We start from the raw sequence: 27,797 nt of genomic DNA, 5'->3' as shown, positions 1-27,797 counted from the left end.
TGCAAATATATGTTTAATAAAGGACTGTTGGGCCTCCCTGGTGGCGCAGTGGTTAAGAGTCCGCCTGCCGATGCAGGGGATACGGGTTCGTGCCCCGGTCTGGGAGGATCCCATATGCCACGGAGCGGCTGGGCCCGTGAGCCATGGCCGCTGGGCCTGCGCATCCGGAGCCTGTGCTCCGCAACGGGAGAGGCCACAACAGTGAGAGGCCCACATACCGCAAAAAAAAAAAAAAAAAAATAAAGGACTGTTATCCAAGGTGTACAAAGAACTCTTAAAACTCAACAGTAAGAAAACGAACAACCCGATTTAAAAATGGACCAAAGACCTTAACAGATATTTCACCAAAGAAGATATGCAGATGGAAAATAATCAAATGGAAAAATGCTCCACATTGTATGTCATTAGGGAATTGCAAACTTAAAAAACAAGATGCCATTATATACTTATTAGATTGGCCAAAATCTAAAACACTGACACCACCAAATATTGGCAAGGATGTGCAACAATAGGAACTTTTGTTCATTGCTGGTGGGAATGCAAAATGGTACAACCACTTTGGAAGAGAGTTTGGCACTTCCTTATAAAATTAATCGTACTCTTGCCATACGATTCAGCAGTCATGCTCCTTGGCATTTACCAAGGTGAAAACTTGAAGTGAAACTTACGTCCACAAAAAAACCTGCACACGATTTTTATAGCGGCTGTATTCATAACTGCCAAAACTTGGAAGTAACTGAGATGTTCTTCAGTAGCTGAATCAATAAACAAACTGTGGTACATCAGACAATGGAACATTACCCAGTGCTAAAAAGAAATGAGCTATCAAGCCATGAAAAGACATGGAGAAAGTTAAATGCCTATTACTTGGTGAAAGAAGCCAATCTGAAAAGGGTACATACTGTATGATTCCAACTATGTGATATTTTGGAAAAGGCAAAACTATGGAGATAGTAAAAAGATGAGTAGTTGCCAGACGTTGGGAGGGAGGACGGGCACAGAGGATTTTTAGGACACTGAAACTACTCTGTATAATACAGAGTAATGTATCATACATAATGGTAGATATATGTCATTATACATCTGTCTAAACCCATAGAACGTACAACACCAAGAGTGAACCCTAATGTAAACTGTGACCTTTGGGTGATGAGGTGTCCATGTAGGTTCATCAGTTGTAAGAAATGCACCAGTCTAGTGCAGGCTATTAAAATGGGGGAGGCTGTGCCTGTGTGGGGATAGGGGACTTTGGAGTAATCTCTGTACCTGCTGCTCAGTTTTGCTGGGAACCTAAACCTACTCTATAGAATAAAGTCTATTTTAAAAAAGAGAGAATTACTGGCTCACATAATTGAAAAGTCCAGGGCTAGGGAGGCTTCAGGCACGACTAGATTCAGGGACTCGGTGATACCATGGTGATGCAGTCTTCATCTCTCAGCTTTGCTTTCTTCCGTCACCCCAGTAGGGGAGCTCCAGGGGCTTCAGGCTTGATGATTCTTGGTATAAAACAGAGACTCATTGCCACTGGGAAATTTCCTGGTTGGGCTCTTATTGGCCAGCTTGGGCCTGTGCCCACCCCTGGAGTTGGAGAAGGGAGATTTCACCCTATCCCAAAAGGAAGATGTGAGGCCTTATTGCCAGAGGAAGGGAGACTAGATTTGGGGCCAGCAAAAGCCATAAAGTAGTTGACCAAGGCCCCTCCAGCCCTAACGTTTGATGCTTCCGGTGCTGGCTGCCTGCCAGGTGAGGGCTGTGGACAGGTTTCCTGCAGAAGGAGGTGGTGTTTGCACTGGGCCTCAGGGGTCACATGAGAGGGCCGCAGGTGGCTGAGAGGGTGTGATGTAAAGGGAACAAGGTGCATGAGGGCTTGGATGTATTTGGTAGCTGTTGAGAAGACCAGTTTGGCTGGACGATGGGTGTGTGAAGACTGGGCTGTGAAAGCATGTTGTGGCCAGACTGGGGCCTCCCAGGATGTGGGTCCTGCCCCGCCAGTCTCCCAGCCTTACCCATACTGCTTCATCTGGGGTGTTAATATCCCAGGAGGGAACCTCCGTGGGGTAGGGAGGCTGTGCTTCCTCTGACCCCCTTTCCCCCAGGCGTTCCTGGTCTACACTGCAGGTGTCTACTCCAACATGGGCAACTACAAGTCCTTTGGTGACACCAAGTTTGTTCCGAACCTGCCCAAGGTGAGCTGAAGGGGGCTGGGGAAGGTGGGCAGTTTGGGGCCGGTGGGATGGGGGGGCGGGGCATGCAGCAGATGGAGCCCCAGTGGGCGTCGGGCCCTGAGAGGAGCTTTGAGCTTGTCACTACCACACTGCACGGCCTGGGTGCTGCCGCCACCTCCCGACCCTGCTGACCCGAGGGATGAATGAGCGGAGGCTGTGAAAGGGCTCTGTGCGCTGTTAGGTGCTGCAGAGATGGAGCCTGCTGGTCACCACTGAGGACAGCGGAGGAGCCTGGGCATGAGGAGTCCCTCTCTGGGACCACGGGGCTCGGGCCCATCTGGGGCAGAGGCAGCTCTTACGCCAAGGCGCTCAGCCCCTACTGAGCGCACGAATTGCCTGGCGAGCTTGTTGGAATGCAGCTTCTGACCCAGCAGGCCTGAGCAGGTGGGGCGTGAGGGTCTGCATTTCTCGGGCAATGTCAATGCTGCCGGTCTGTCAACTGCTTCCTGAGCCAGAAGGTCTTAGACTGTGGGAGAAGAGCTTGGGGGTCGATGGGGGCGGGGAGGGGGGTGCTCCCGGAGGCAGGTGCGGGTGGTGTGGCCAGGCCACGGGCCTCCCTTCCCCTGCAGGAGAAGCTGGAACGTGTGATCCTGGGTAGTAAGGCCGCGGAGCAGCACCCGGAGGAAGTCGGGGGCCTCTGGCAGACCTGCGGGGAGCTCATGTTCTCTCTGGAATCGAGGCTTCGACACCTCGGGCTGGGGAAGGAGGTGAGGCCCCCCCAGCCACACTGGGGGGTGGAGGGCATCCTTGGGGGCCACCTGGTATGGACAGAGGGGCACCCGATGGGGAGGCAGCGGTCTGTCCGTCACGCCTGAGGCCAAGCTGCCCTCCACAGCAGGCCTCAGCGTCATCATTCGTAAGCAGCTTGGATGGAACGCTTTCTGAATGCCCTCCCAGTTCTGACATCCTGGGATGCCACGTGCAGGAGGAAGGAAGGAGAGAAGCTGAGAGCTGGAGGGAGCTGAGGAGGGGGCATGGGAAAGGAGGGGGCCAAAGCTTCGCACCCCTGGAGGCTGCTTGGGAGCCGTGTGGGGTGAGGGACGCAGCAAACCTTAGGGGCGGGCCCGCGAGAGGCTGGCACAGAGCTGCAGGAAGGCTGGACTTGGGCCTCTGTTTGTTGTTTGTGTTGTAATTTTTTCCCCTTGGAAAGAGTTGGAGAGGGACAGTGGAGGCTGCTGAGAGGAAGTGGAGGAAGCCAGAGGCTGGAGAGGGTGGCTGGGAAGGAATTCACCAGCTTCCCCAACCCAACTCAGCAACTCCTATTTCCCATCCGCCCCTTCCCCGACAGGGAATCACCACCTATTTCTCTGGCAACTGTACCATGGAAGATGCCAAACTAGCCCAAGACTTTCTGGACTCACAGGTTTGGGGGTTGGGGAACTTGGGGTGGTGGTTTGTTGGGGTCCCCTTGGCACGGGCGCCCACTCCTGGGTCTCAGCTTGGGCCCAGAGGCATGGGCATCTTGGGTCCTTGAGGTGGAGAAGACTTGGGAACCCTCGTCTAAGGGTCAGCCTGGCTTGAATGAAGATGTCCCCCTGTGTGCCCTGATGGAGCCGCCCCTGCCCCACCCTGGGATGAAGGGCCCTGTGACAGCCTCAGGGCAGGAGGACACAGAACATCAGAGCTGCTTGGATTGGGCTCTGGCATCCATGTGTCACTTTCACCTCCCAGCTCAGCCACACAGCGACATTTCCTTATCTGTGGAATGGGACCTGCCTCCTGTACCCCAGGTTAGCTGAGGTCACGAAGTGTCTTGCGCAGCGCTTAGTAAAAGTTAGCGCTCAGTGTACTGAGCAGAGCGGGAGTCTGCCCTGGCCTGACCCTGCTCTCTCCCCTCGCAGACAACTCAGGCAGGTCCACCGGAGGCTCTGGACTGCTTTACCTGTGTATCTTCTCTCCCTGGTGTGACCCACTTTCCCTCCCCCCACCCCACAGCCCGCTCTGGACTTACTCTCCCCCAAACCCCTGCCCTGGTCTTTTCCAGAACCTCAGTGCCTACAACACACGGCTCTTCAAGGAGGTCGGCCAGGATGGGAAGCCCTGCTACGAGGTGCGGTTGGCTTCTGTGCTGAGCACAGGTGAGCTCACGCCCCTTCTCCTCCTTCCTGTGTTCCTGGACGAGCGTGGAGGGGACCAGAACCCAGGACAGGGGTTAGCCGACTACGGTAGCTGCAGGCAGTAACCACAGTTGTAATCGTCATGGCAGATGTTGATCGAAGGCTTGCTAGGTGCAAGCCTTAGTGCTCAGCAAGTGGTGTTCCTGTGAGGTGAGCACCCCCAGCCCCGGTGCTGGTGGTGATGTAAAGCTAAGCGGAGGCACGAGGGCAGGGGAAGGGCCTTTGTTCCACTTGGCGAACATCACAGCTGCAAGCCTCTGACAGGGGCCACGTGTTGGCCATGGTCCCCATCCTCCAGGCAGTGGCACAGAAGATAACAGTCCATGTAAACAATGGAAGTAGAGGCTGGACCATATATCCCATGACAGCCTAGAGGAAAAATCCAAACTGCACATCAGTGAAGGCTTAATGGAAAAGGTGACCACGTGTGTCTTGGAGGTTGGGGAGAATACAGAAAGGTGGGGGTGATGAACTTACTAAAATCCACTTCCTAAATATCTCCCAAAGTACCTTCAAGGCAAAGCCTAGATGTACTTCTAAGGGCTCCATCATTTGGAATTTCTTGGTTATAAGTGATGAAACCTATTTCAAATTTGCCTACAGCAAAGGGGACTTCGTAGGCTTGAGTAATTAAGAAGCCCAGAATACAGTAGCTTCAGGCACAGCTGGATCCAGCTGCTCAGACAGTGTTCTCAGAAATTTCTCTCTCTGTCTCGGCTCAGCTCTCTTTGACTTCACCCACAGCAGGCTGCTCCCATCTACATGTCCAGTGGTAGATGTTAGCTGTTGGCTGGGACCTCAGCTGGGGCTGTCAACCAAAACACACAGCCTGATAGCCACCAGCTGGGCCATTCCAGCAAAGAGAGCCCTTTTCTCCCCGAAGTAGTGTCTTAACATCTGGGAGTGGCTCAAGTTTCTCTGTTTCGGGTTCCCTGTTTACCTGTGAACCAGTCCTTGTGGTTAAGGGACCCTGGTCCCAAGCCTACCTCACAGCCAGGTGGACTCACAGCCAGGTGGACCCACCACCTGGACTCGGGGTGGTTGTGAGGGGGTGGTTCTCAAAAGAAATCTGGAGTCTGTTACCAGGTGAGGGGGATACAGATGCAGCATTAAGAGAAGCGTCCAGGCCCCTGTGAGGACCTTTGTAACCCCACCTTCCCTTCCCCACCCACCTCCCACCTCCCAGCCCCAGCCTCCCACTTAGACTCAGCTGCAGCCACGCTCAGCAGCTTCCAGTTCCCTGAAAACCCCATGTTCTCACCTACCCCCTCCAGGCCTTTGCACGGTCTGTTCCCCATTCCCACTTGGAATGTCCTCCCTCCCCTCTAGGTGTTCCACTGATGAACCCTAATCGTCCTGTAGGCCAGGCTTGGACCTCACCTTCCCAGGACCTTTCCCTGTCTTCCCACAGCCTCTTTTTTTTTTTTTTTTTTTTTTTTTTTTGGCTGTGTTGGGTCTTCGTTTCTGTGCGAGGGCTTTCTCTAGTTGCAGCAAGAGGGGGCCACTCCTCATCGTGGCCTCTCCTGTGGTGGAGCACAGGCTCCAGACGCACAGGCTAAGTAGTTGTGGCTTACGGGCCCAGTTACTCCTGATCTTCCCAGACCAGGGCTCGAACCCATGTCCCCTACATTGGCAGGCAGATTCTCAACCACTGCGCCACCGGGGAAGCCCCCCACAGCCTCTTTGCTCATCAGCACGCCCAGTGATTTCCCAGTTATTTTTCTGTTGACTTCAAGCTCCTTGAGAGGAGGAACTCTGTGTTTCATTCACCAGTGCCTTCCCAGCAGCTGGGCCTTGGTTGATCCTCAGATACCAAGCAAAGGAGGACAGGTCGGGAACAGCCCTCCTAGTGGAGGGAACAGCATGAGCCAGAGCAAGGTGGTGGGAAAGTTTAGGGATCAGCACGTACGTAGTTCGATTTGACTAGGGAAGAGGCTAAGGGTTCAGGGAATAGGAGGGGTCACATGGGAATACGAGCTGGGCCTCTAGGATGCAGCAGAGGACAGTGGTTAAGAGTGTGGCTCTGGAGCCAGGCTGCCTGACGTAACAAACACCCCCACTTGTTTAGTGATATAAAGCCACCTTTTCATGCTTCTGGGCTCTGTGGGTCAGGAATTTGGATGAGGCACGCTAGGAACAGCATGTCTCTGGCTGACAATGTCTGAGGCCTCAGCTGGGAAGACTTAGAGGTGGGGGGTGACTCAACAACTAGGGGCTGTGTCCTCTGCCTGCTCACCGACTCACACGCCCAGTGGTCGATGTTAGCTGTTGGCTGGGACCTCAGCTGGGGCTGTCCACCAAAACACCTCACACAGCATCTTCATACTGCTCATGGTGGCTGGGCTCCAGAGCGAACACCCCAAGAGAGCCAGGCAGACACTGTGTCGCCGTTTATGACCTAGCCTCGGCAGTCACGTGGCATCACTTCTGCTGTAGCCATAAGCCTTCCTGCCCCGCTTCAAGAGGAGAAGTCCTGATAGGAGAAGTCACTTTGGGAGATGGGAGATACTGTGGCCATCTTTTTTTTTTCTTAAATATAAGCTAGAAGTATGTTGTATGGATCAGAGACAACAGGCAAAATACAACAGTGTTAATATCCCATTGCGGACTTCCTGGTGGCGCAGTGGTTAAGAATCTGCCTGCCAATGCAGGGGACACGGGTTCGAGCCCTGGTCTGGGAAGATCCCACATGCCATGGAACAACTAAGCCCGTGCGCCACAGCTACTGAGCCTGCGCTCTAGAGCCTGCGAGCCACAGCTACTGAAGCCCGCATTCCTAGAGCCCACACTCTGCAACAAGAGAAGCCACCGCGATGAGAAGCCCGTGCACTGCAACGAAGGCTCGCCACAACTAGAGAAAGCCCAAGTGCAGCAACAAAGACCCAACACAGCGAAAAAAATAAAATCCTTTAAAAAATATATCCCATTGCTTCTTTAACAAATCATCACAAATTTAATGGCATAAAACAACACAAATTTATTCTCTTACAGTTCTGGAGGTCCAAAGTCTGAAAGAAGACTCCAGTTCCTTCTGGAGCCTTCAGGGGAAATCTGTTTCCTTGCCTCTTTCTGTTTCTAGAAGCCGCCTGCATTCCTCGGCTTGTGGCCCCTTCCTCACATCTCTCCCCCTTTTTTCTTCTCTCATCACATCTCCTACCTCCCTTCACCCTCCTGTCTCCTCCTTATAAGGACTCTTTTTTTTTTTTTTTTTATAAATTTATTTGTTTGTTTTTATTTTGGCTGTGTTGGGTCTTCATTGCTGTGCATGGGCTTTCTCTAGTTGCAGCGAGCAAGGGCTACTCTTCGTTGCAGTGCGGGGGCTTCTCATTGCGGTGGCTTCTCTTGTTGTGGAGCACGGGCTCTAGGCACGTGGGCTCTAGAGCACAGGCTCAGTAGTTGTGGCTCACAGGCTTAGTTGCTCTGTGGCATGTGGGATCTTCCTGGGCCAAGGCTCAAACCTGTGTCCCCTGCATTGGCAGGCAGATTCTTAACCACTGCGCCACCAGGGAAGTCCCTATAAGGACTCTTGTGATTACATCTAGGGTATGGCTAGCTTTTTAAATACAATCTGCCACACTGGGTTTGAATCCGACTCTGCTGCTTGCTGCTGTGTGACCTTCAAAAACTGACTTAACCTGTCGGTGCCTTAGCTTCCCCATCTGTAGAATAGAGATAATAATTTCCCTCTCCCCACAGAGCTGATGCAAGGCTCAAATGAGTTAACATGTGAATCACTTAGAACATTTCATGTAACATAACATTGGGTTGGCCAAACAGTTCATTTGGGTTTTTCTGTAAGGTGGTACGGAAAAAGCCGAATGACCTTTTGGCCAACCCAATATCTATATTTTTGAAGATGAAAGTTTATACTAATTTCTGTGGGCAGTGGGGAGTCATTGAAGATCTTAGAGTAAAGGAGTGTCACAGCGAGAAGCCTGCTGGGGTGTCTTATATTAGCCTTTTCCCTGAGCCATCCTTTTTCCCTCAGAGCCTGTTCTGGACTCCGAAATGAATTCCAAGCTGAAGAGCTATGAATTCCAGGGAAGCAATTTCCGGGTGACCCGGGGAGACTATGCACCCATCCTCCAGAAGGTGGTGGAGCACCTGGAGAAAGCCAAGGTAGGGCTGGCTAGGGGCTGAGGTGCTTCTCCAGGCCCCTCTGGGCAGCAAAGGCAGGTATGGGGGTGGGTGGGTGGCCTGAGGCTGACCAACCCTTGCTCACCCCCAGGCCTATGCAGCCACCAGCCACCAGGAGCAGATGCTGGCCCAGTACATAGAAAGCTTCACCCACGGCTCTATCGAGGCCCACAAGAAGGGCTCTCGCTTCTGGATCCAGGACAAAGGCCCCATCGTGGAGAGGTGAGGCGCCAGCTTTCACCCCACCCTGCCCCCTGCCCCCGCCCCGCCTCCATCTCAGCCCTTCTCTCCCCCAGTTACATCGGGTTCATCGAGAGCTACCGAGACCCCTTTGGCTCCCGCGGAGAGTTTGAAGGTAACTTCTGGGAGGTGGGCGGTCAGATTGTCCCCTGAGGACTCTCCCCTCCCCCCTCCTCCCTCAGCAGTAATAATAACTGACAACAGCCATTGACGATTTGCCATGTACTGGACACCTAGCTCATTTTGACACCATCATCCTATGAGAATGTCTCTCCTCACTTCACAGATGTGGGAACTGAGGCACAGGTGGCGGGTGGCCCAGCCCAGGCACCTTGGCTCTGGGCCACTTTGCTGTGCTGCCTCTAGTGTCTTGTCCAGGCATAGGCTCCAGCTTTGTCACTTAATGGCTGTGTGACCTTGAGCCACTTAACCCCACCTCTGCGCATCCGTCACTGCTTTTTGGGTGTCGTGGGAAGTGAGGTATTACATGCAGACGGCTCAGCACAATGCCAGGCACGGAAACGGTGCTGGGTTGACGGGAGCAGAATTAACACTGGGACTGTGAACTTGACTCGGCTGCTGTCATCTCAGGGCAGGTGGCAGGCTGCCTCGGCCCTTGTGCCCAAGCCCCTATGGGACCCACTAGTGCAGGGCAGGGCATCCAGCCTGAGGATTTAGACTTGTTTCTGCCAAGCTTTATCCTCCCCAGCCCCTGGATGTAGAGTCTGGAGCATCCAGCTGCCAAAAGCCCACGAGATTAGCCTTGGAGGAGAGAGGAAAGCCCCGACAGCCCATGAGGGCTTGGATCTGAGCCCAGATATCCAGGCCCAGGGACAAGGCATAAGGGACAGGCAGTCAGTCCAGGGGCCGGAAGGTGAGACAGGTGTGCACACTCACAGCTTTCCTGCCTGGGTCCTGATTTGCCAGGTCTGCTCTGAGGGCCAAGACCCCAGGGCCTCCTCAGCAGCCTCAGTCTCAGAGGTCCCCCCCTTTTTATATAACTCATTGTGGTTATTAGAAAAGTAGTCTCTGTTCATGGTCAAAAATTATGAAAATACAGACCGAAAAAAATCAACTGTGATTGTACCCACCCCAAGGTTAAAATTTGGAATGTACTTTTTGTCTTGTTTTTATATAGTGCTATGCTTAAAAACGTGTGTGTGTGATTTAAAATCTGCGTTTGTTGCAAGTAATTGGAACAGTACAGACGTATGTAGGATAAAATGTGAAATCCCTCCTTTACTACCCTCTCCTATGTCACACCCCTCCTGAGATCACCACAGTTCGCAGTTGAGTACAGGTCCTTCCAGGCCTTTGTCGAAGCATTCACACACACACACACACACTCCTTTTTTTTCTTTTTTATAAATTTATTTATTTTTGGCTGCATTGGGTCTTCGTTGTGGCACGCAGACTTTTCATTGCGGTGGCTTCTCTTGTTGCGGAGCACGGGCTCTAGGCGCGTGGGCTTCAGTAATTGTGGCATGTGGGCTCAGTAGTTGTGGCTCGCGGGCTCTAGAGCGTAGGCTCAGTAGTTGTGGCATGCGGGCTTAGTTGCTCCGTGGCATGTGGGATATTCCCAGACCAGGGCTCGAACCTGTGTCCCCTGCATTGGCAAGCGGCTTCTTAACCACTGCGCCACCAGGGAAGTCCCCACGCATTCCTTTTAACTCATCTAGGTAAATGAGATTATATTCTGTGTATTGTTCTGTCACTTGCTTTTTTCACTTAATCATGTATCGTGGATATTTTTCCTATCCGTATATATAGACCTACCACATTTTTTAATAGGTGTATAGTATTCGCAATATATCATAAATAATTTCCCACAGCATTTGATATTGTACTACATATCTAACAGCTGCATGGCATGCCATCTCATAGCTGCCCCCTGATTTATTTAATAATCCCCAATCATTGGACATTTATTTAGGTTGCTTTTCCTTCTTTGCTATTTTAATCATCCTCTCTTCCTGCCCTGGTGTGATGTATTCATCAGACAAAGCGAATCCAGATGGAGAGGCATTGCCAAGCCCATCCCTCGGCCAGGTTAAAGTTGACCCCTTCCTCAGTCTAGGTCTGGCCTTTCCAGGGTGTAGTCCCTGCAGGGTTAGCAGGAATTACATCAAGAAGGATTTGTTCCTGAGCAGCAGGGAGTCTCTGCTTGCAGGACTCTTCAGTACCTTTAACGTGCAAATGTGCTTTGAGAGCCTTTAAGAAGATGAAGGTAGAGTGTGTAGTTTTGCCCAAACTTACCTGACCAGGGAGCTCTTTCTTTATGAAGGCTCTCATAGAAAATGTGTTCTATGGAGTACAATTTTGGAAACACTTCTTTGAGCCAGGAACTCTTAACTGCACTGAATCTGAAAGGGTCAGTCCCAGCCGTCTGTGCAGCAGCCTCACTCACCACCGCATAAGCCAGGTGCACTAACCATGCAGGACAGTTCACAGTTCCCCCAAAAAGGAGAGCATCTTTTTTTGTTCACATCGTCCCTTCCACTGGGCATCTGATCCTTTCCCCATCATCCCCTATGTACTCCCCACAATCTCCTTTAAGATCCACCACAGGTGTTACTCAGCAAAGCCTTCTCTCTGTACCCCACCCATCCCAAAACAGTGACCTTGTGGAGGCAGGGCCCAGGCCTGGGTCACTGTTCTCCCGAGTGGCCAGCACAGGGTCACTGTGCACAGCAGGCATTCAATACCTGCATGACAGCTGGAGGGTTGGAGGGGTTGAGGAGTGCGTGGGATCCCTTCCAAACCCTGCCAACCCACAGCCCACTCTGTCCCCCCACAGGCTTCGTGGCCATGGTGAACAAGGCCATGAGTGCCAAGTTTGAGTGGCTAGTGGCAAGTGCAGAGCAGCTGTTGAAGGAGCTTCCCTGGCCCCCAGCCTTCGAGAAGGACAAGTTCCTCACCCCCGACTTCACCTCCCTGGATGTTCTCACCTTCGCCGGCTCCGGCATCCCTGCCGGCATCAACATCCCCAACTGTGAGCTTCCACGGGCCCTGCCCCTCGAACATGACAGGATGGCCCAAACCCCCAGGAGACCCCACTGAGAGTCGCACCCTCCGCCTCCACACACTCACCCTGGCCACACATCACCCTGCTCCGCTCACCATCCCGGCCTGTCCCTGTTGTCCAGACTCCTCGTCTGTGACCCTTGACCTTTGCCCCTTCTCCCTGGTCCCCGCCCTCGCCTTCTCCAGATGACGACCTAAGGCAGACAGAAGGCTTTAAGAACGTGTCGCTGGGGAACGTGCTGGCCGTGGCCTACGCCACGCAGCGGGAGAAGCTCACCTTCCTGGAGGAGGAGGACAAGGTGGGCACCGGCAGCCCGAGGGCCGGCGCTGGGCCTGGCCTGACCTCAGCTGATGCAGGAAGGCGGACAGGCCAGTGCAGAGGAGAGGAAAGAACACGGCTTCGGGCCTGGCTCTGCTGCTTCCCCGCTTCTGACCTTTGACCTTGTGTCTTTGGAGCTGGCAAACAGTGGAGGCAGCCCCTTTTTCGCAGGTTGCTGCAAGGATGGGATGGGCTTTGCGGTGCCTAGTGTAGTAGGCCTTTAGCAAATGTGTGCATCACGATGGGCCCTCGGCCTGGCACAGGGGGTGTGGGCAGGCCGTGTGGCCGTGGTGGGACAGTGGGCAGCGTGGGTCTCCGCTTGTCTCGGCAGGACCTGTACATCCGTTGGAAGGGACCCTCCTTTGACGTGCAGGTGGGGCTGCACGAGCTGTTGGGCCACGGCAGCGGCAAGCTATTCGTACAGGTAAGAACACGGGGCTGGCCCTGGTGCCCGCAGGGGCCTCCGCAGAGCCAGGCCTACGGCTCCCCTCCTCCACGGTCAGCCCCTCAGGGGTGAAGCCGCTCCAGTCTTGGCCCTCAATGTCTCAGCCTCCCCCAAGATGTCCCAGGATTGAGTGGGACCTGCAGGACTGTTCAGCTAAGGTCCCCCCACAGGAAGAATTGCTTGGCTCAGGCCAGGGAAGCCTGCCCTGAGGGTGTGACCCAGACAGCCCCAGGGTTAGAGAGGCCAGAAGCGGGCAGTGTCTGGAGCCCCTAGTCCTGAGGCTGCAACACTGTCTGTCTTTGCACTGCTGTTCCCTGGAGCCTGTACCTTTCCAGGTATTGTAGGGGCCCCTTCTCCCCAGAGCTGCCCCTTCCTCCTGGCCAGCCAGAGTGGCTGGAGCGCCCTCAGCACCCACTCAGGGAACATGAGAAGACAGACAGCCTTTCTGGCAGGCCGGGAAGAGCCCATTGTGGACCCCCAGCCCGGAGCTGCATGGATGACGTGACTGGGGGTGGGTGGGGCAGGGCTGTCAGAGAGTGCAGGGTTGGGCCTGCTCCTTGTGGCGGGGGGCTGCCTCCCCGAATGGGGACGGGCTGGGCCTGGAAGTCAGGAGGATCCAGAGAGCAGCTGATGGGGGAGCAGCTTGGCATTGGGCTTTGTCCAGGCTTTGAAGTCCCAGGGAAGCAGGGACACATGTGGCCCCTCCGTGGCCTTGCACAAGACAGTTTCCCTCCCAGCTTCAGTTGGCCCATCTGTAAAATAGGATTCCTGACTCCTACGGTATGGCTTTTGTGAAGAATAAAGGCAAAGCCCTGGGATTTGCTTGGCACTCGATAGGCCCTCTGAAAATGGGAGTTATTGTTAAGAGACAGTGTGCACAGACATTATGTGCTCTGATTCCACTTTGGGGTTCTTAGTCTCTGAGCCTTAGTTTCCTCCTCTGTGAAGTGGGGTAGTAATAGAATGTTCCTTGGAGGGTGGTTGCAAGGGTGAAATGGATGGTGCACGAAAGACACTTGGCACATGGAGAGGACGGTGAGGGTGATGCTTCTGAGGCAGAGTCACATCCTGTGACCTCCTCTGCCAGCAGAGAGGCCAGGAAGGTGAGGAGCAGCCAGGCCTTCTGGTCCACCCACTGGGAAATCTCCAGCTGGGCTCTGGAGATGCTGAGTCCAAGTCTTCCTGTGACTTTGGGCATGTCCCTCCCCATCTGGCCTGCAGAGTCACTCTCTGTGCAGGGGTAGGTGCCTCACGGTCTTCTACCTCCGGGGCTTCTGAGATGTGTCACAGGACAGGTTTGGAGGCAGCAGTGTGTCGGTGGACCTGCTGCTCCTGCCATCCACTCACTGCTCCCGGTCACCTTTCTGAGCCACTTGGATCCAGGGCTGAAGGCCTGGCCCAGGGCAGGGGCACCTTGCCCTCACCTGCCCCACATTCATGACCGTTCTCCTGCAGGATGAGAAAGGAGCATTCAACTTTGACCAGGAGACAGTGATCAACCCAGAGACAGGGGAGCAGGTGAGGGTGGCCTCGGCAGAGCCTTGGGGTGCTGGGAGTGGGGCGGCCCAGGGGGGTGGCAGGCACCCCTAAGCTTGCTTCCTGGGCCTTCCCTCCCAGATTCAGAGCTGGTACCGGAGCGGGGAGACCTGGGACAGCAAGTTCAGCACTATTGCCTCCAGCTATGAAGAGTGCCGGGCAGAGAGCGTGGGCCTCTACCTCTGCCTCAACCCCCAAGTGCTGGAGTACGAGCAGCAGGCCTGGGGGGTGGGCCTCCTCTGTGGATGGAGGGGGTGCTGGCAGGGAGGGCAGGGCCCGGGTAGCCTCTGACCCCCCCTCCCCCCTGCCACTTCCCCTCCCTCCCCCAGGATCTTTGGCTTTGAGGGGGCTGATGCAGAAGATGTGGTCTACGTGAACTGGCTCAACATGGTTCGGGCTGGGCTGCTTGCTCTGGAGTTCTACACCCCTGAGGCCTCCAGCTGGAGACAGGTGGGGGCCAGGGGACCCCTCAGGAGGGAAGAGCCTGAGGTGGGGACCAAGATCAGGATTCTGGGTGTAGGGAAGGGACAACCGTACCTACAAGGCACATAAACTGGGTTGATCCCAGAGTCCACTGCATATGAGGGCAAGTCACGTCACTGTTGTGAGTCTCGGTGTCCCTGTCTGTGAAATGCGAGTAATAATCTCCTTGCCCACCTCTGAGGGTGAATCAGATGAGATGATTTTACTATGACCACTAACAGATGACTTGCATAGGACTTACTCTGTGCCACTTTGCTCTAAGCGCTTTACATGAATTAACCCATTTGTCCCCAGTGTCAACCCAGGAGGTAGGTACTGTTATTACCCTCATTTTAGAGATGAGGAAATTGAAGCACAAAGCGATTAAGTAACTTGCTGGTAAGTAACAGAACCAGAATTCAAATCCAAGCAGCCTGCCTCCAGAGCCATTAGACTACACTGTTCGGTGACGAGATGTACTTTAGAGATAGGGTAAACAATTGAAATCTTTCAAGAAGTCAAGTAAGTCTGTTTTGAGGAGGCAATATTGTGTCATCAAAAGAACACACGGGGGCCTCCCTGGTGGCGCAAGTGGTTAAGAGTCCGCCTGCCGATGCAGGGGATACGGGTTCGTGCCCCGGTCTGGGAGGATCCCATATGCCGCGGAGCGGCTGGGCCCGTGAGCCATGGCCGCTGGGCCTGCGCATCCGGAGCCTGTGCTCCGCAACGGGAGAGGCCACAACAGTGAGAGGCCCACATACCGCAAAAAGAAAAAAAAAAAAAAAAAAAAAAAAAAGAACACACGGGGACTTCCCTGGTGGCGCAGTGGTTAAGAATCCGCCTGCCAATGCAGGAGACACAGGTTCGAGCCCTGGTCCAGAAAGATCCCACATGCCGTGGAGCAACTAAGCCCGTGCGCCACAACTACCGAGCCTGCTCTCTAGAGCCTGCGAGCCACAACTACTGAGCCCATGTGCCGCAACTCCTGAAGCCCACACGCCTAGAGCCCATTCTCTGCAACAAGAGAAGCCACCGCAATGAGAAGCCTGCGCACCGCAATGAAGCGTAGCCCCCCGCTCACTGCAGCTAAAGAAAGCCTGTGCGCAGCAACGAAGACCCAACACAGCCAAAAATAAATTTAAAATAAATAAATTTATTTAAAAAAAAAAAAAAAAAAAAGGGCTTCCCTAGTGGCGCAGTGGTTGCGAGTCCGTCTGCAGATGCAGGGGACGTGGGTTCGTGCCCCGGTTCGGGAAGATCCCATATGCCGCGCAGCGGCTGGGCCCGTGAGCCATGGCCGCTGAGCCTGCGCGTCCGGAGCCTGTGCTCCGCAGCGGGAGAGGTCACAACGGTGAGAGGCCCGCGTACCGCAGGAAAAAAAAAAAAAAAAAAAAAGAACACACTTTACACAGTACGCGGGCCTCTCACTGTTGCGGCCTCTCCCGTTGTGGAGCACAGACTCCGGACACACAGGCTCAGTGGCCATAGCTCATGGGCCCAGCTGCTCCGCAGCATGTGGGCTCTTCCCGGACCGGGGCACGAACCCCTGTCCCCTGCATTGGCAGGTGGACTCTCAACCACTGCACCACCAGGGAAGCCCTGAACACACGTTTTACAGTCAGAAAACTTGGGTTAGTCCTTGCTCTCTCCTACGAGCTGTGTGACCCTGAGCAAGTCACTTCACCTCTCTGGGCCTCTGTTTTGTCATCTGTAAACTGGGGATAACGGTGCCCTCTTGATCCCACTGTTGAATGCAAACAGGATTGTGGAGAAGAAAGTGCTCGGGGTCCTGGTGGCGAGGGGCCCTCTGGGGGTAACTGTTGTCATGAGGGTGGGCTGTGGAGCAACAGAGAGGATGGTAGGTGACAAGGGGGAACATGGGGCTCTGGGTCCTGCCTGGAAATGGCCTTCATGTCTACCAGGGCAGCCTGCCCTCCCTTGTGAGAGGAGAAGGGAAGCATTTGAGGGGAAAGGAATAGGCACAAAAGGACCCACAGGCTCGGGAAGGATACAACGACAATAATAATTGACAATTAGTGCGCACATATGATATATCAGGCCTTGGAATGAGCTCTTGATACTTCTTGCCTCGGGGTTGCTAATGATTCCTTTCTCTTTGGCCCCGGCAGGCCCACATGCAGGCCCGGTTTGTGATCCTGAGGGTCTTGCTGGAGGCTGGCGAGGGACTTGTTACCGTCACTCCCACCACAGGCTCCGATGGGCGCCCAGATGCCCAGGTTCACCTTGACCGCAACAAGATCCGGACCGTGGGCAAGCCCGCCCTGGAGAGGTTCCTGCGGAGACTCCAGGTAAACAGGGGCCTCTCACCTTGGAGGCCCCCTCCAGCCTCACCCTGTCTCCCCACCCTGTAACAGGGAAGTCTTCTTGGAGGAGGTGGTATTTAAGCTGGAATTTGAGTGCCAAGGAGGAACCAGCTATTAGAAGATCTGATAGCAGAAGAAACAAAGAGTAAAGCCTCGGTCTTGGGACTGGAAGGAGCTTAGTGGGTTGAGAGACAGAAGGAGGAAGCCTGGAGCTTGGTGAGTGAAGGAGGGAGGGACAGTGGTCACTGCAGCCCTGACATCCCTCCCATGTAGGGATGTGTAGAGTCAGGAGACCTTTTGGGGTTCTGGTGTCAGTACTAACCAGCTGTGTAATTGGGGTAACATACTTTGCCTTGCTGGCCTCCACTTTTCTCATCTGTCAAATGAGGTACATCACCTGCCTCACCTGGTAGGAATTAAATGAAACAACATATATGTGGAACTGAGCAATAGAATGTCATGTTATCCAAGCCAGTGTGACACAAAGTGTGGTCCAGGGACCAGCAGCAGCATCGCCCAGGACATGCAGATTCAAAGGCCCCACCCCAGACCTCCTGATTCAGAAATTCTGAGGGCGGGGCCCCGGAACCTGCATGTTTACTAGCCTGCCAGGTGATTCTGACACTCAACAAAGCCGGAGGACCACTGATGGTGACCCTCTCCTTACCAGGCAGTGCCGTCCATCAGAACAGGGTCCTGCTGGCTTTTTCAACCTGAAGAAGGCCCAGGCTTCAATTCAGCAAATATCGCTTTATGATTGTACTCCCACCTATTTCCAGAAGGGATGTAAGGCATTTTTCCTAAAAAGATATGTTTGGCCATTAAAGTAAAATAAAATTAGAAATTAAAAATCATTAGATGCAAAACACAGTGCAGTGTCTTGGGTTAGATTCTGGAATAGAAAAAGGACATTAGTGGGAAAACTAGTGAAATCTAAATAACATCTAGAGTTTAGTTAATACAAATGTACCAATTTTGTAAGATGTTAACAACAGGCAAAACTGGGCCAGGGGCACACGGGAACTCTCTGTACTATCTTTGCAACTTTTCTGTAAATCTAAAATTATTCCAAAACAGTCTATTAATAATAATAATAAGTCACTAGATAAAGGAGTCAAATCTGCCAAATCTCTGGCCAGTATTGAACTGTGACTTAGTAGTGAGTGAACACAGAGCATTCCGTTCTAGAGATTGAAGCAGGTGGGTCTCTGTATGAGAGGAATCATTCAGCAGAATGGACAGTGTCTGCAGTAGTAGTTTTGCAGAAGATATGGAATATGGAAGCATTTTTGGTGTTGCTGTTTCTTTTATTAGCCCCCCAGGAAAAGCCAAGAGCACAGCAAGGAGCCAGCCCCAGGGAAGATGAAGGCTTTTCCATAGGGAAAGGCTTCAGCCATGGCTCACAGACACAGTCATAGCTTTGGCCCACCTGTATTGTAAAAGTTGGTGAGGTGAGATACAAATGTGTATTTCTGACTTCTTTGAAGGTCTGACATCCATAGACGTAATTCCCACGTGAATGATGGGCTGGAACTGAGCATCAGCCACTGCATTTGCACACTTGGACATTTGGACATGGCGTGACTCTCCAGTTTGCCGGGTCCACTACCTACCTGCCTTACTCACTTGTTCATGATAACACCTGGGTCCTGTCAGCACCCCTGTTGCCAACTCTTTGGTTTAAGCTCCTGGGGTCTAACCTGTCGACCTGATGAATGTGTGTTCATATTCTGGGTGTTAAATATCATGCAGAAGAGAGAAAGGTGAGGTATTCTCTCTAACCCTCCCCCAGGAGTTCCCAGTTGGTTTTAATGACTCCAAAGCGAGGGAAAATCATTCTAACCCTGGGTCTAAGAGGGGGAGGCTTACCTGGAGGGTGCCCTAGTAGGAATCCGACTTTGCCACCTGCAAATTGGCAAAAGAAGTAAGGATCAGAGCCACAAAATGTCAGATATTTGGAAGAGAGCCACATAGACCTCCTAGCAATAATCTTTATAATCACTGAAACTAAAAATAGGCAGCTGAAACAGGTTTTAAATCCAGCTGAAGATAAGGGAAGTTATACAGCATGTAGCACAGAGACACAAAGCTAGGAAATTTAAAAGAGATTAAGAGACATGGAGGATAGTGTGAAAAGGTCTAATGTACATAAACTGAAGTTCTAAGAGGAAAGGAGAGAGAAAATGTAGGAGAGGGGATATTAGAAGAGATAATGGCTGAGAATTTTATAGGACTGATTAAAGACCCAATTCATAAATCCAGGAAGCTCTAGAAATACCAAGAATGACAAGCGGAACCCCTGTCTAGAAACATCGTAGAATGGGAATTCACTGGTGGTCCAGTGGTTAGGACTCTGTGCTTCTATTTCAGGGGGCCTGGGTTCAGTCCCTGGTCAGGGAACTAAGATCCCACATACTGCATGGCCCAAAAAAAACGTGAAGGCAAAATAAGAGTAGAAATTTAAAGGGGGACATAACTGTAAATATAGCAGGAATTTATGGCAATAAATTTTTAACTTGGATAAATGGACAAATTCCTAGAAAAATAATAACATTAAAATTGACTCATGAATAGATAACTTGAATAATCCTATAGCCATTACAGAAATTAAATCGGTGGTCTAAAATCTTCATACAAAAATTGCTAAGCTGGGACTTGCCTGGTGGCGCAGTGGTTAAGTATCCACCTGCCAATGCAGGGGACACAGGTTCGAGCCCTGGTCTGGGAAGATCCTATATGCTGCGGAGCAACTAAGCCCGTGCGCCACAACTACTGAGCCTGCACCCTAGAGCCCGCAAGCCACAACTAGTGAACCCCGTGCGCCTAGAGTCCATGCTCTGCAACAGGAGAAGCCACTGCAATGAGAAGCCTGCCGCACCACAACAAAGGATAGGCCCCGCTTGCCGCAACTAGAGAAAGCCCACGCGCAGCAATGAAGACCCAACGCAACCAAAAATAATTAATTAATTAATTAATTTTTTAAAAAATGCTAAGCTCACAGAGTTTTACAGATGAATCCTACAAAATATTCAAGTAACAGATGGTATCAATTTTATATAAACTTCCATACAATAGAAAAAGAGAGAATGTTCTCTACCTCATTGTAAGTTGCCAGTTTAATCTTGATACCAAAATTGAAGATAGTTCAGGAAAGGAAAATGTAAATGCCAAAATTCTAAAACAAAATCTTAGTAGATCAAATCCAGAAAATATCAATTTGGGTTTAATCCCAGAAATGAAAGGTTTATTTAACATTATATATTTATGAAAATCACCATGTTAAAGGAGAAAAACCATGATCATCTCAATAGATTTAGAAAAAGCTCTTGAAAGTCAATATCTATTTATGATAAAAAACGCTTAGGAAACTCAGAGTCAAAAAGAATTTCTTTAACCGGTAAGAGTTGTCAGTCGCTGTTAGACTGAGGAAAAAGTCCTGAGAGCAGGTGAGGGGATTAAGCAGAGAGGGGGTCAGGAGGGTGGCGTACAAGCACACACACACTTTATTTCCCATCAAAACTCTTTTTATAGATTGTAGTAGGCAATACATGTTTTTGTTAAAATCACAAGACAGAATCATCAGACAGTACTTCCTTAGTGTTGAAGTTATAGTACAAAACATTCTGCGAACCAGAATATAAACATGCGTGAGAACAGACTGTGATTACTGAAACATGCCAAGGACAAACTATAGTTAGAGAAACCGCAAGCAACCTCACGGGCCAAGACTCATATCTTCTCTAATAATCTTTCGGGTCCTGTCGAGAATTAAGCAGGACTTTGCCATGCTTTAAGCTGCAAGAACTGTGTCAGCTTGCAGCTGGTTCCTGACAAAGAGTGTCTCAAAAAACAAAAGTACAGGGCTTCCCTGGTGGCGCAGTGGTTGAGAGTCCTCCTGCCGATGCAGGGGACGCGGGTTCGTGCCCCGGTCCGGGAAGATCCCACGTGCCACGGAGCAGCTGGGCCCGTGAGCCATGGCCGCTGCGCCTGCGTGTCCGGAGCCTGTGCTCCACAACGGGAGAGGCCACAACAGTGAGAGGCCCGTGTACCGCAAAAAAAAAAAAAAAAAAAAAAAAACCCCAAAAGTACAGTAAATGTCATTTGTTGAAACTCTAGAACATTCCTTTTAAAATCAGGAAGAAGACAAATATACTCTCTATTTCCACTTCTGCTCAACAATGTACTGAAGGTCCTAGCTTTTACAAGGAAACAAGAAAAACAAGTAAAAACTTTAAGCATTAGAAAGGAAGAAACAAAACTCATCGTTTTGGGAAGTCCCTGGCGTTCCAGTGGTTAGGACTGTGCTTCCACTGCAGGGGACACGGGTTCTATCCCTGGTCGGGGAACTAAGATCCCGTATGCCATGTGGGCTGCCAAAAAAATTTTTTTTTAATTAAAAAAAAAGGGGGCCTCCCTGGTGGCGCAGTGGTTGAGAGTCCGCCTGCCGATGCAGGGGATACGGGTTCGTGCCCCGGTCTGGGAGGATCCCACGTGCCGCGGAGCGGCTGGGCCCGTGAGCCATGGCCTCTGGGCCTGCGCATCCGGAGCCTGTGCTCCGCAACGGGGGAGGCCACAACAGTGAGAGGCCCGCATACCGCAAAAAGAAGAAAAAAAAAAAAAAAAAAAGGGCTTCCCTGGTGGTGCAGTGGTTGAGAGGCTACCTGCCGATGCAGGGGACACAGGTTCATGCCCCGGTCCAGGAGGATCCCTCATGCCGCGGAGCGGCTGGGCCCGTGAGCCATGGCTGCTGAGCCTGAGCGTCCGGAGCCTGTGCTCCGCAATGGGAGAGGCCACAACAGTGAGAGGCCCGCGTACCGCAAAAAAAAAAAAAAAAAAATTAAAAAAAAAAACCTCATCGTTTTGCAAATGATATGACTGTCTACATAGGCAAGCCAAAAGAATCTATAAATTATTGAAGGTAATAAAAGAGTTCAGCAAGGTTGAATAAAGGCCCAAGAGTGTTTTTCATGGAACTCTACAAGCTGATGGTAAAATTTAGATGGAAGCATAAAGGACCATGAATCAGAGCCAAAACACTCTTGAAGCAAAACAGGTTGGGGACTTGTTCCACCAGATATCAAATTTTATTCTGAGACTTCTAAATTCAGTGTGGCACTGGGGCAGGAATAGACAAATTGACCAGTGGAACAGAACCAAGAGCTTTGATTGTTTGGTATACGACAGAAGTGGCGTTGCAGACCACTGGGGAAGGAGGGACCATTTAATAGTGGCCCTGGGACAATAGATTATCCTTATGGAGAGACACTTCGGGTTTCTACTTTATACCACACACAGAATTCAATCCCAGAGAGATTAAAGGCTTACACGTGAATGGCAAAGTTTTAAACTGAGAAAAGAATATCTTTATGACCTCAGGGTGGAGGAGAATTTCTCCCCATACAAGAAGCACAGGCCATCAAGGAAGAGATCAATCCCTTTAACTACATTAAAAATGACTTTTAGGGACTTCTCTGGTGGTCCAGTGGTTACGACTTTGCGCTTCCACTGCTGTGGGCCTGGGTTTGATCCCTGGTCAGAGAACTAAGATCCCGCAAGCCATGCGGCGCAGCCAAAATAATAACAATAATAATAATAACTTTTATTCATCGAAACTTACCATAAAGAAGGTGAGAAGATGAGTCTTAAACTAGGATAGGGTATTTGCCACATATGTGTTAACAAAAGGTTAACCTCTAAACATATAAAGAACTTAAAAAAAAAAAAAAAAGGGAGGAAAAGACAACCCAACAGAAACATAGGCAAAACTCATGAACAGAAGAGGAAAATAAGTAGCCCACCAACTTGTGGGGTGTTATTCCATCTCGTTAGTCATCAGAAAAGCGCACCTTAAACAACATGAGATTTCCACCCACCATCTTGGCAAAATGAAAAACTGTCAACGCCACCCTGGTGTGCCGAGCAGGATGGACTGCCAGCCCCTGCTTCTGGGAATGTAAACAGGTGCAACAATTCTGGAAAACAATGTGGGCATCGTCCTTTAAGGATGAGCATTCACCTGACCCCCAGACCTTGATTCTCTGGGGAAACCCGCCTCTGAGCATCAGTAGATGTACAGGTTGTCCACAGCAGCCTCAAAGGGCAAAAAGCACAGGTTACACAGCAACAGTGGAAGAGATGAAACTGTGGCGTGTTTGTAAGTGGAATGTGTACAGCCGTGAGAAGGGTCAACTATAACTACACGCACAAACACAGATGAATCTCAGATGTAACTCGAGCAGAAAAAGCAAATCACAGGATGTGGGCAAAAATTTATGGTTGAGAGTAAAACTCAGGGAAAACAAGGGACTAATGAGCACCAAGTCGAGTGCTGATTCCTCAGATGGGGGAGGCCACAGGGTGCAGTCAAGGAGGGAGCGATTGGACTGACTCTTAAGCTGGGTGGTGGTTGTACGGGTGTCTTATTCTTTATAACATACATACTATATATTTTGGGTGTATGAAATGTTTTACTAAAAAAAGAGTGTGGGGACTTCCCTGGCAGTCCAGTGGTTAAGCCTCTGAGCTCCCACTGCAGGGTTAGTACCTGGTTGGGGAACTGAGATCCCGCATGCCATGCAGCCAAGGAAAAGTATTTGTTGAACACGAAGGATAATTGCCTGAACATTTGTCATGGTAAAAATAAAACTTTTTATTTTTTAATTTCATTATTATTTTTAAATATTTATTTATTTTTAATAAATGTATTTATTTATTTTTTGGCTGTGTTGGGTCTTTGTTGCTGCGCACAGGCTTTTCTCTAGTTGTGGTGAGCGGGGGCTACTCTTCGTTGCGGTGCGCGGGCTTCTCATTGTCGTGGCTTCTCTTGTTGCGGAGCATGGGCTCTAGGCACTCGGGCTTCAGTAGTGTGGCACGTGGGCTCAGTAGTTGTGGCTCGCGGGCTCTAGAGCGCAGGCTCAGTAGTTGTGGCGCACGGACTTAGTTGCTCCACGGCATGTGGGATCTTCCCGGACCAGGGCTCGAACCTATGTCCCTTACATTGGCAGGCAGATTCTTAACCACTGTGCCACCAGGGAAGCCCAATATTTATTTATTTCTTTGGCTGCACCAGGTCTTAGTTGCGGCACGTGGGATCTAGTTCCCTGACCAGGGATCAAACCTGGGCCCTCTGCATTGGGAGCACAGAGTCTTAGCCACTGGACCACCAGGGAAGTTCCTAAAAATGTTCAAAAGAAAAAAAAAAAGAGGGTGATGATAATACCTTCCTTGTCTACAGCTCAAGTGAGACACGCAGAGGAGGACCATTGGCTTCACTTTAGTATGGGCACTTACTCTGCGCTAGCATGTGACCCGCATTCCTCGCGTATTCAGCACAGGAAAGCTGCAAGAGAGCAGATGTAGTCCAGGGCTGGGCACCGTTGGTGGTAGCCCCTGGCAAAGCCCCGTGGATACCGGGAGGGCGCCCATGATAGGTACTAACGCCTGCCTTCCCACAGGTGCTGAAGTCCACAGGGGACGTGGCTGGCGGCCGGGCCCTATATGAGGGGTATGCGGCGGTCACCGATGAGCCCCCCGAGCGCTTCCTCTCCCTCAGGGACACGGTGCTGCTCCGCAAGGAAGCCCGCAAGCTCATCGTTCAGCCCAACACTCGCCTCAAAGGTAATGGGCCCCTGAGCCCTCCCTGATGGGGGCCGTGCAGGGCCCTCTGGGAGCGCAGAGAAGGCCTGGCACCAAGCCGGGGCTCAGGAAAGGCTCCCTGGGGTGGCCCTCCACCCCGTGCCAAACCTCAGGCCCACACCTTGGCATCTACCACCCCCCACACACACACGCACACGGGGTCATGCTGCTTCTCAGACGGCAACAGAAGGTTTGAGGCGGGCCAGCAGAGCAGGGGCTAGTAGAACAGGCAGACCCCAGGCCTGGGGGGAGGCCAGGCATCATACCGGAGAATCAGGCCTGTTGGGGGCCCAGGAGTGAGGTCAGCTTAGGCAGAGAGGTGGCACCCAGCAGGCTGAGTTGAGCCCAGGGTACAACAGGACTCGGCAGAGCCCCGAGAGAGATCAGCATCCCCGTGGTCCTTCTCCCTCGTCAAGCAATGATGCTGTTGCCAGAATCCCTGGCCCTGTCTGCCTTGCGCTTGTACCTCTTGTATTAAAGGCCCTTTTGTATTAAGAGCGTTTGTTCCTCACTGCCATAGTCATGGGCAGTTGTGAGGGTTAAATGAAATAATTACCTCCTCCTGGTGAGGAAAAAGCATTTAAAAGGTTTATTCTTTTTTGTTGTTGTTGCGGTACACGGGCCTCTCACTGTTGTGGCCTCTCCCGTTGCGGAGCACAGGCTACGGACGCGCGGGCTCAGCGGCCATGGCTCACGGGCCCAGCCGCTCTGCGGCATGTGGGATCTTCCCGGACCGGGGCACGAACCCATGTCCCCTGCATCGGCAGGCGGACTCTCAACCACTGCACCACCAGGGAAGCCCTAAAAGGTTTATTCTAAACTCTAGGGAGTTCCCTGGTGGCCCAGTGGTTAAGACCCAGCGCTTTCACCGCCAGGGCCTGGGTTCAATCCCTGGTCAGGGAACTAAGATCCCTGCAAGACGCGTGGTGTGGCCGAAAGAAAAAATTAATAACAATGAATATACACCTCATTTAAAAAATAAAATAGAGGAGTTTGGACCCCACCCCTTGGCAACCCTCTCCCCGGCTCCCCACCCTCCAGGCACACTCCCTGAGCTATCACCCAGCTTCTTCTTCTTCAAACGGCTGTCACTCTGCCATTTTCCTGTCTGCTTGTCTGCTCATCTCCATGGCAGCAGAAGCAGCACATCCCTGACATCTGGCACAGGGCCGGGCCCACAGGAGCCTCTCAATGCCTGTCAAATGAGTGAGGGAATGGATCATGCCGGGCACATAGTCAATGCTCATTACATGGACAATATCATCATTGCTTTGACTGTCCAGCCCTGGGCAGGCATTGGGGTTGGACTACTCACCTCAAGTAGTTCACAGCCCATTAGGAATAAGCCAGAGAGAGAAATGATCTTATAAGGGAAGTGTTCATGGGTGCCCAAGAGACACAAACAGTGGTCTGAACACTTAGAGAAGGGAAGATCACCTCTACTTTTGAGGGACTCAGGGAAGGGTCTGGGGAGGAAGTGGGGGTAAAACTTTAAGGCCTGAAGAACAGGTTGAATATTCAAAGGTAGTGGTGGTGATGAGGAGGAGGATGCTGATGATGATTGTAGCTAACTTTTGAGGACTGCCATGTGCCAGAGTCTGGGTAAAAACTTTCCATGGATCAACTCCCAACAACTCAATGAGGAGGTCATTATCCCCATTTTTCAGCTGGAAACTAAGACACAGAAGAGAATGTATTTGCTTGAGGTCACACAGTTAGTGGGTGGCAGGACCAGGATTTGAACTTGGGCCATCTGAACTCAGAGCCTGTGCTCTTAGCTGCGTACATCTCGTGATGCCACAGAGCACAAGGTGCTGTGAGCGGGTGGAGCAGTGGAAGGATGTTAGAGGGAAGTGCTTCCCGTGAGTATTCAGGAACACCCCATAAGTTAGATGGGTACCCTGGGAACAGCCTCATTTAACAGATGAGTAATAGGCTCAGAGGTCGTGATGCTCGTGGTAGCTAGCGCTTGGTGAGCATTCCCTCGATGCATTATTGTATTTAATCACCACAACTTCCTGAGAGAACAAGTACTGTGCTTGCGCACACTTTACAGATGAGGAAACTGAGGCTTAGAGAGGTTGAGAAACTTGCCCAGGGTCCAACAGTAGACAGAGATAAGGCAATTACTGGAGGCCAAGTACTGTGTCTGTTTTACCTAACATGGCACTGGTGTAAATCTTTATTAAGTGAATGAATGAATGCAGCAATTCACTGAATACTCCCCCTTTAATATTTCCTACCTCATAGGATTATTTTAAGGATTCAGTTAGATAAAGAAATATTGAGGGGCTTCCCTGGTGGCGCAGTGGTTGAGAGTCCGCCTGCCGATGCAGGGGACATGGGTTCGTGCCCCAGTCCGGGAAGATCCCACGTGCCGCGGAGCAGCTGGGCCCGTAAGCCATGGCTGCTGAGCCTGCACGTCTGGAGCCTGTGCTCCGCAATGGGAGAGGCCACAACAGTGAGAGGCCCGCGTACCGCAAAAAAAAAAAAAGAAATATTGAGCACAATTTTTGGCACATGGTAAGAGCTCAGGAAGAACTAGCTGCTGCTATGCTTATGATTATGATTCTGCTTCCCTATTAAGACCTTTTCCTGCTGCTTTTTTTTTCTCCATCTCCTCCCCAGGCTCAGAAGTACAGCTTCTTGAGTATGAGGCCTCAGCTGCTGGCCTCATCCGATCCTTCTCTGAACGCTTCCCAGAGGATGGGCCCGAGTTGGAGGAGATCCTCACCCAGCTGGCCACAGCTGATGCCCGGTTCTGGAAGTGCCCCAGTGAAACCCCATCTGGCCAGGCTTGAGGCAGATTTGCATGGCCCTTCCCCCACTCCATTAAACCAAGGCTGCAAGTGGCCCCCTTTTTGTCGTGTCTTAGGGGCTAGGGGAGGGGCAGGAGCTCGGACCTTGGTGCTACCTCAGCCGAGGGTGGTGACACTAAGCCCTTCCATTTGACAGCACTTTCCAGCTTACCAAGTGCTTCCCCTGTGTTATCTCATTTGATTTGCACTGCCCTCTGTGGGGTGGGCAAGGCAGGACACCTTATCCGGCTTCCCAGATGAGGCAATGCAGGTTCTGAGAAAGTGACCTGTCATCCTGCAGGACTCAAAACCTCTCCCAATCCAGTGCTCTTCATGTATTACTTTTATAACCAGAAAAATAAATATTAGAAACCACCACCATCTTTTGCAGTTTGTGTGGTTCCTCCTTGCCTTTGCCTCACTTCTCATTTGCTCCCAGCAGGGTGCTGGGATCAAGGCCTGCGGAGGGAGAAGGAGGGTCATTTTTAGGCTCCCATCCACAACGGGATTTTGACACCACCTCTAAATGTGGATC

General features: G+C 51.6%; 1 protein-coding gene across 5 annotated transcripts in view; it reads left to right on the top strand.

Annotated features, from left to right (window-relative positions):
- DPP3 (dipeptidyl peptidase 3) overlaps positions 1-27,643 on the top strand; it is a 35,650-nt gene extending 8,007 nt beyond the window's left edge. For 4 of the 5 annotated variants that reach the window (XM_060105520.1, XM_060105523.1, XM_060105521.1 and 1 more), the window contains exons 3-18: positions 2,097-2,186; positions 2,795-2,932; positions 3,514-3,588; positions 4,210-4,303; positions 8,331-8,461; positions 8,571-8,701; positions 8,776-8,834; positions 11,517-11,711; positions 11,930-12,042; positions 12,394-12,486; positions 13,963-14,025; positions 14,125-14,249; positions 14,373-14,493; positions 16,635-16,814; positions 24,284-24,446; positions 27,093-27,643. In XM_060105520.1, the coding sequence (XP_059961503.1) occupies positions 2,097-2,186; positions 2,795-2,932; positions 3,514-3,588; positions 4,210-4,303; positions 8,331-8,461; positions 8,571-8,701; positions 8,776-8,834; positions 11,517-11,711; positions 11,930-12,042; positions 12,394-12,486; positions 13,963-14,025; positions 14,125-14,249; positions 14,373-14,493; positions 16,635-16,814; positions 24,284-24,446; positions 27,093-27,265 (1,944 nt within the window). In that variant the 3' untranslated portion in view covers positions 27,266-27,643. Of the gene's footprint in view, positions 1-2,096; positions 2,187-2,794; positions 2,933-3,513; positions 3,589-4,209; positions 4,304-8,330; positions 8,462-8,570; positions 8,702-8,775; positions 8,835-11,516; positions 11,712-11,929; positions 12,043-12,393; positions 12,487-13,962; positions 14,026-14,124; positions 14,250-14,372; positions 14,494-16,634; positions 16,815-18,316; positions 18,412-24,283; positions 24,447-27,092 lie in introns of those variants that run through there. The other variant, XM_060105524.1, reaches the window with a different exon arrangement.
- Positions 27,644-27,797: the final 154 nt, after the last annotated feature.

This window comes from Mesoplodon densirostris, chromosome 7 (genome assembly GCF_025265405.1).
Source record: "Mesoplodon densirostris isolate mMesDen1 chromosome 7, mMesDen1 primary haplotype, whole genome shotgun sequence".
Lineage (NCBI taxonomy): Eukaryota > Metazoa > Chordata > Mammalia > Artiodactyla > Ziphiidae > Mesoplodon > Mesoplodon densirostris.
This window is presented reverse-complemented; position numbering and strand designations above follow the sequence as displayed.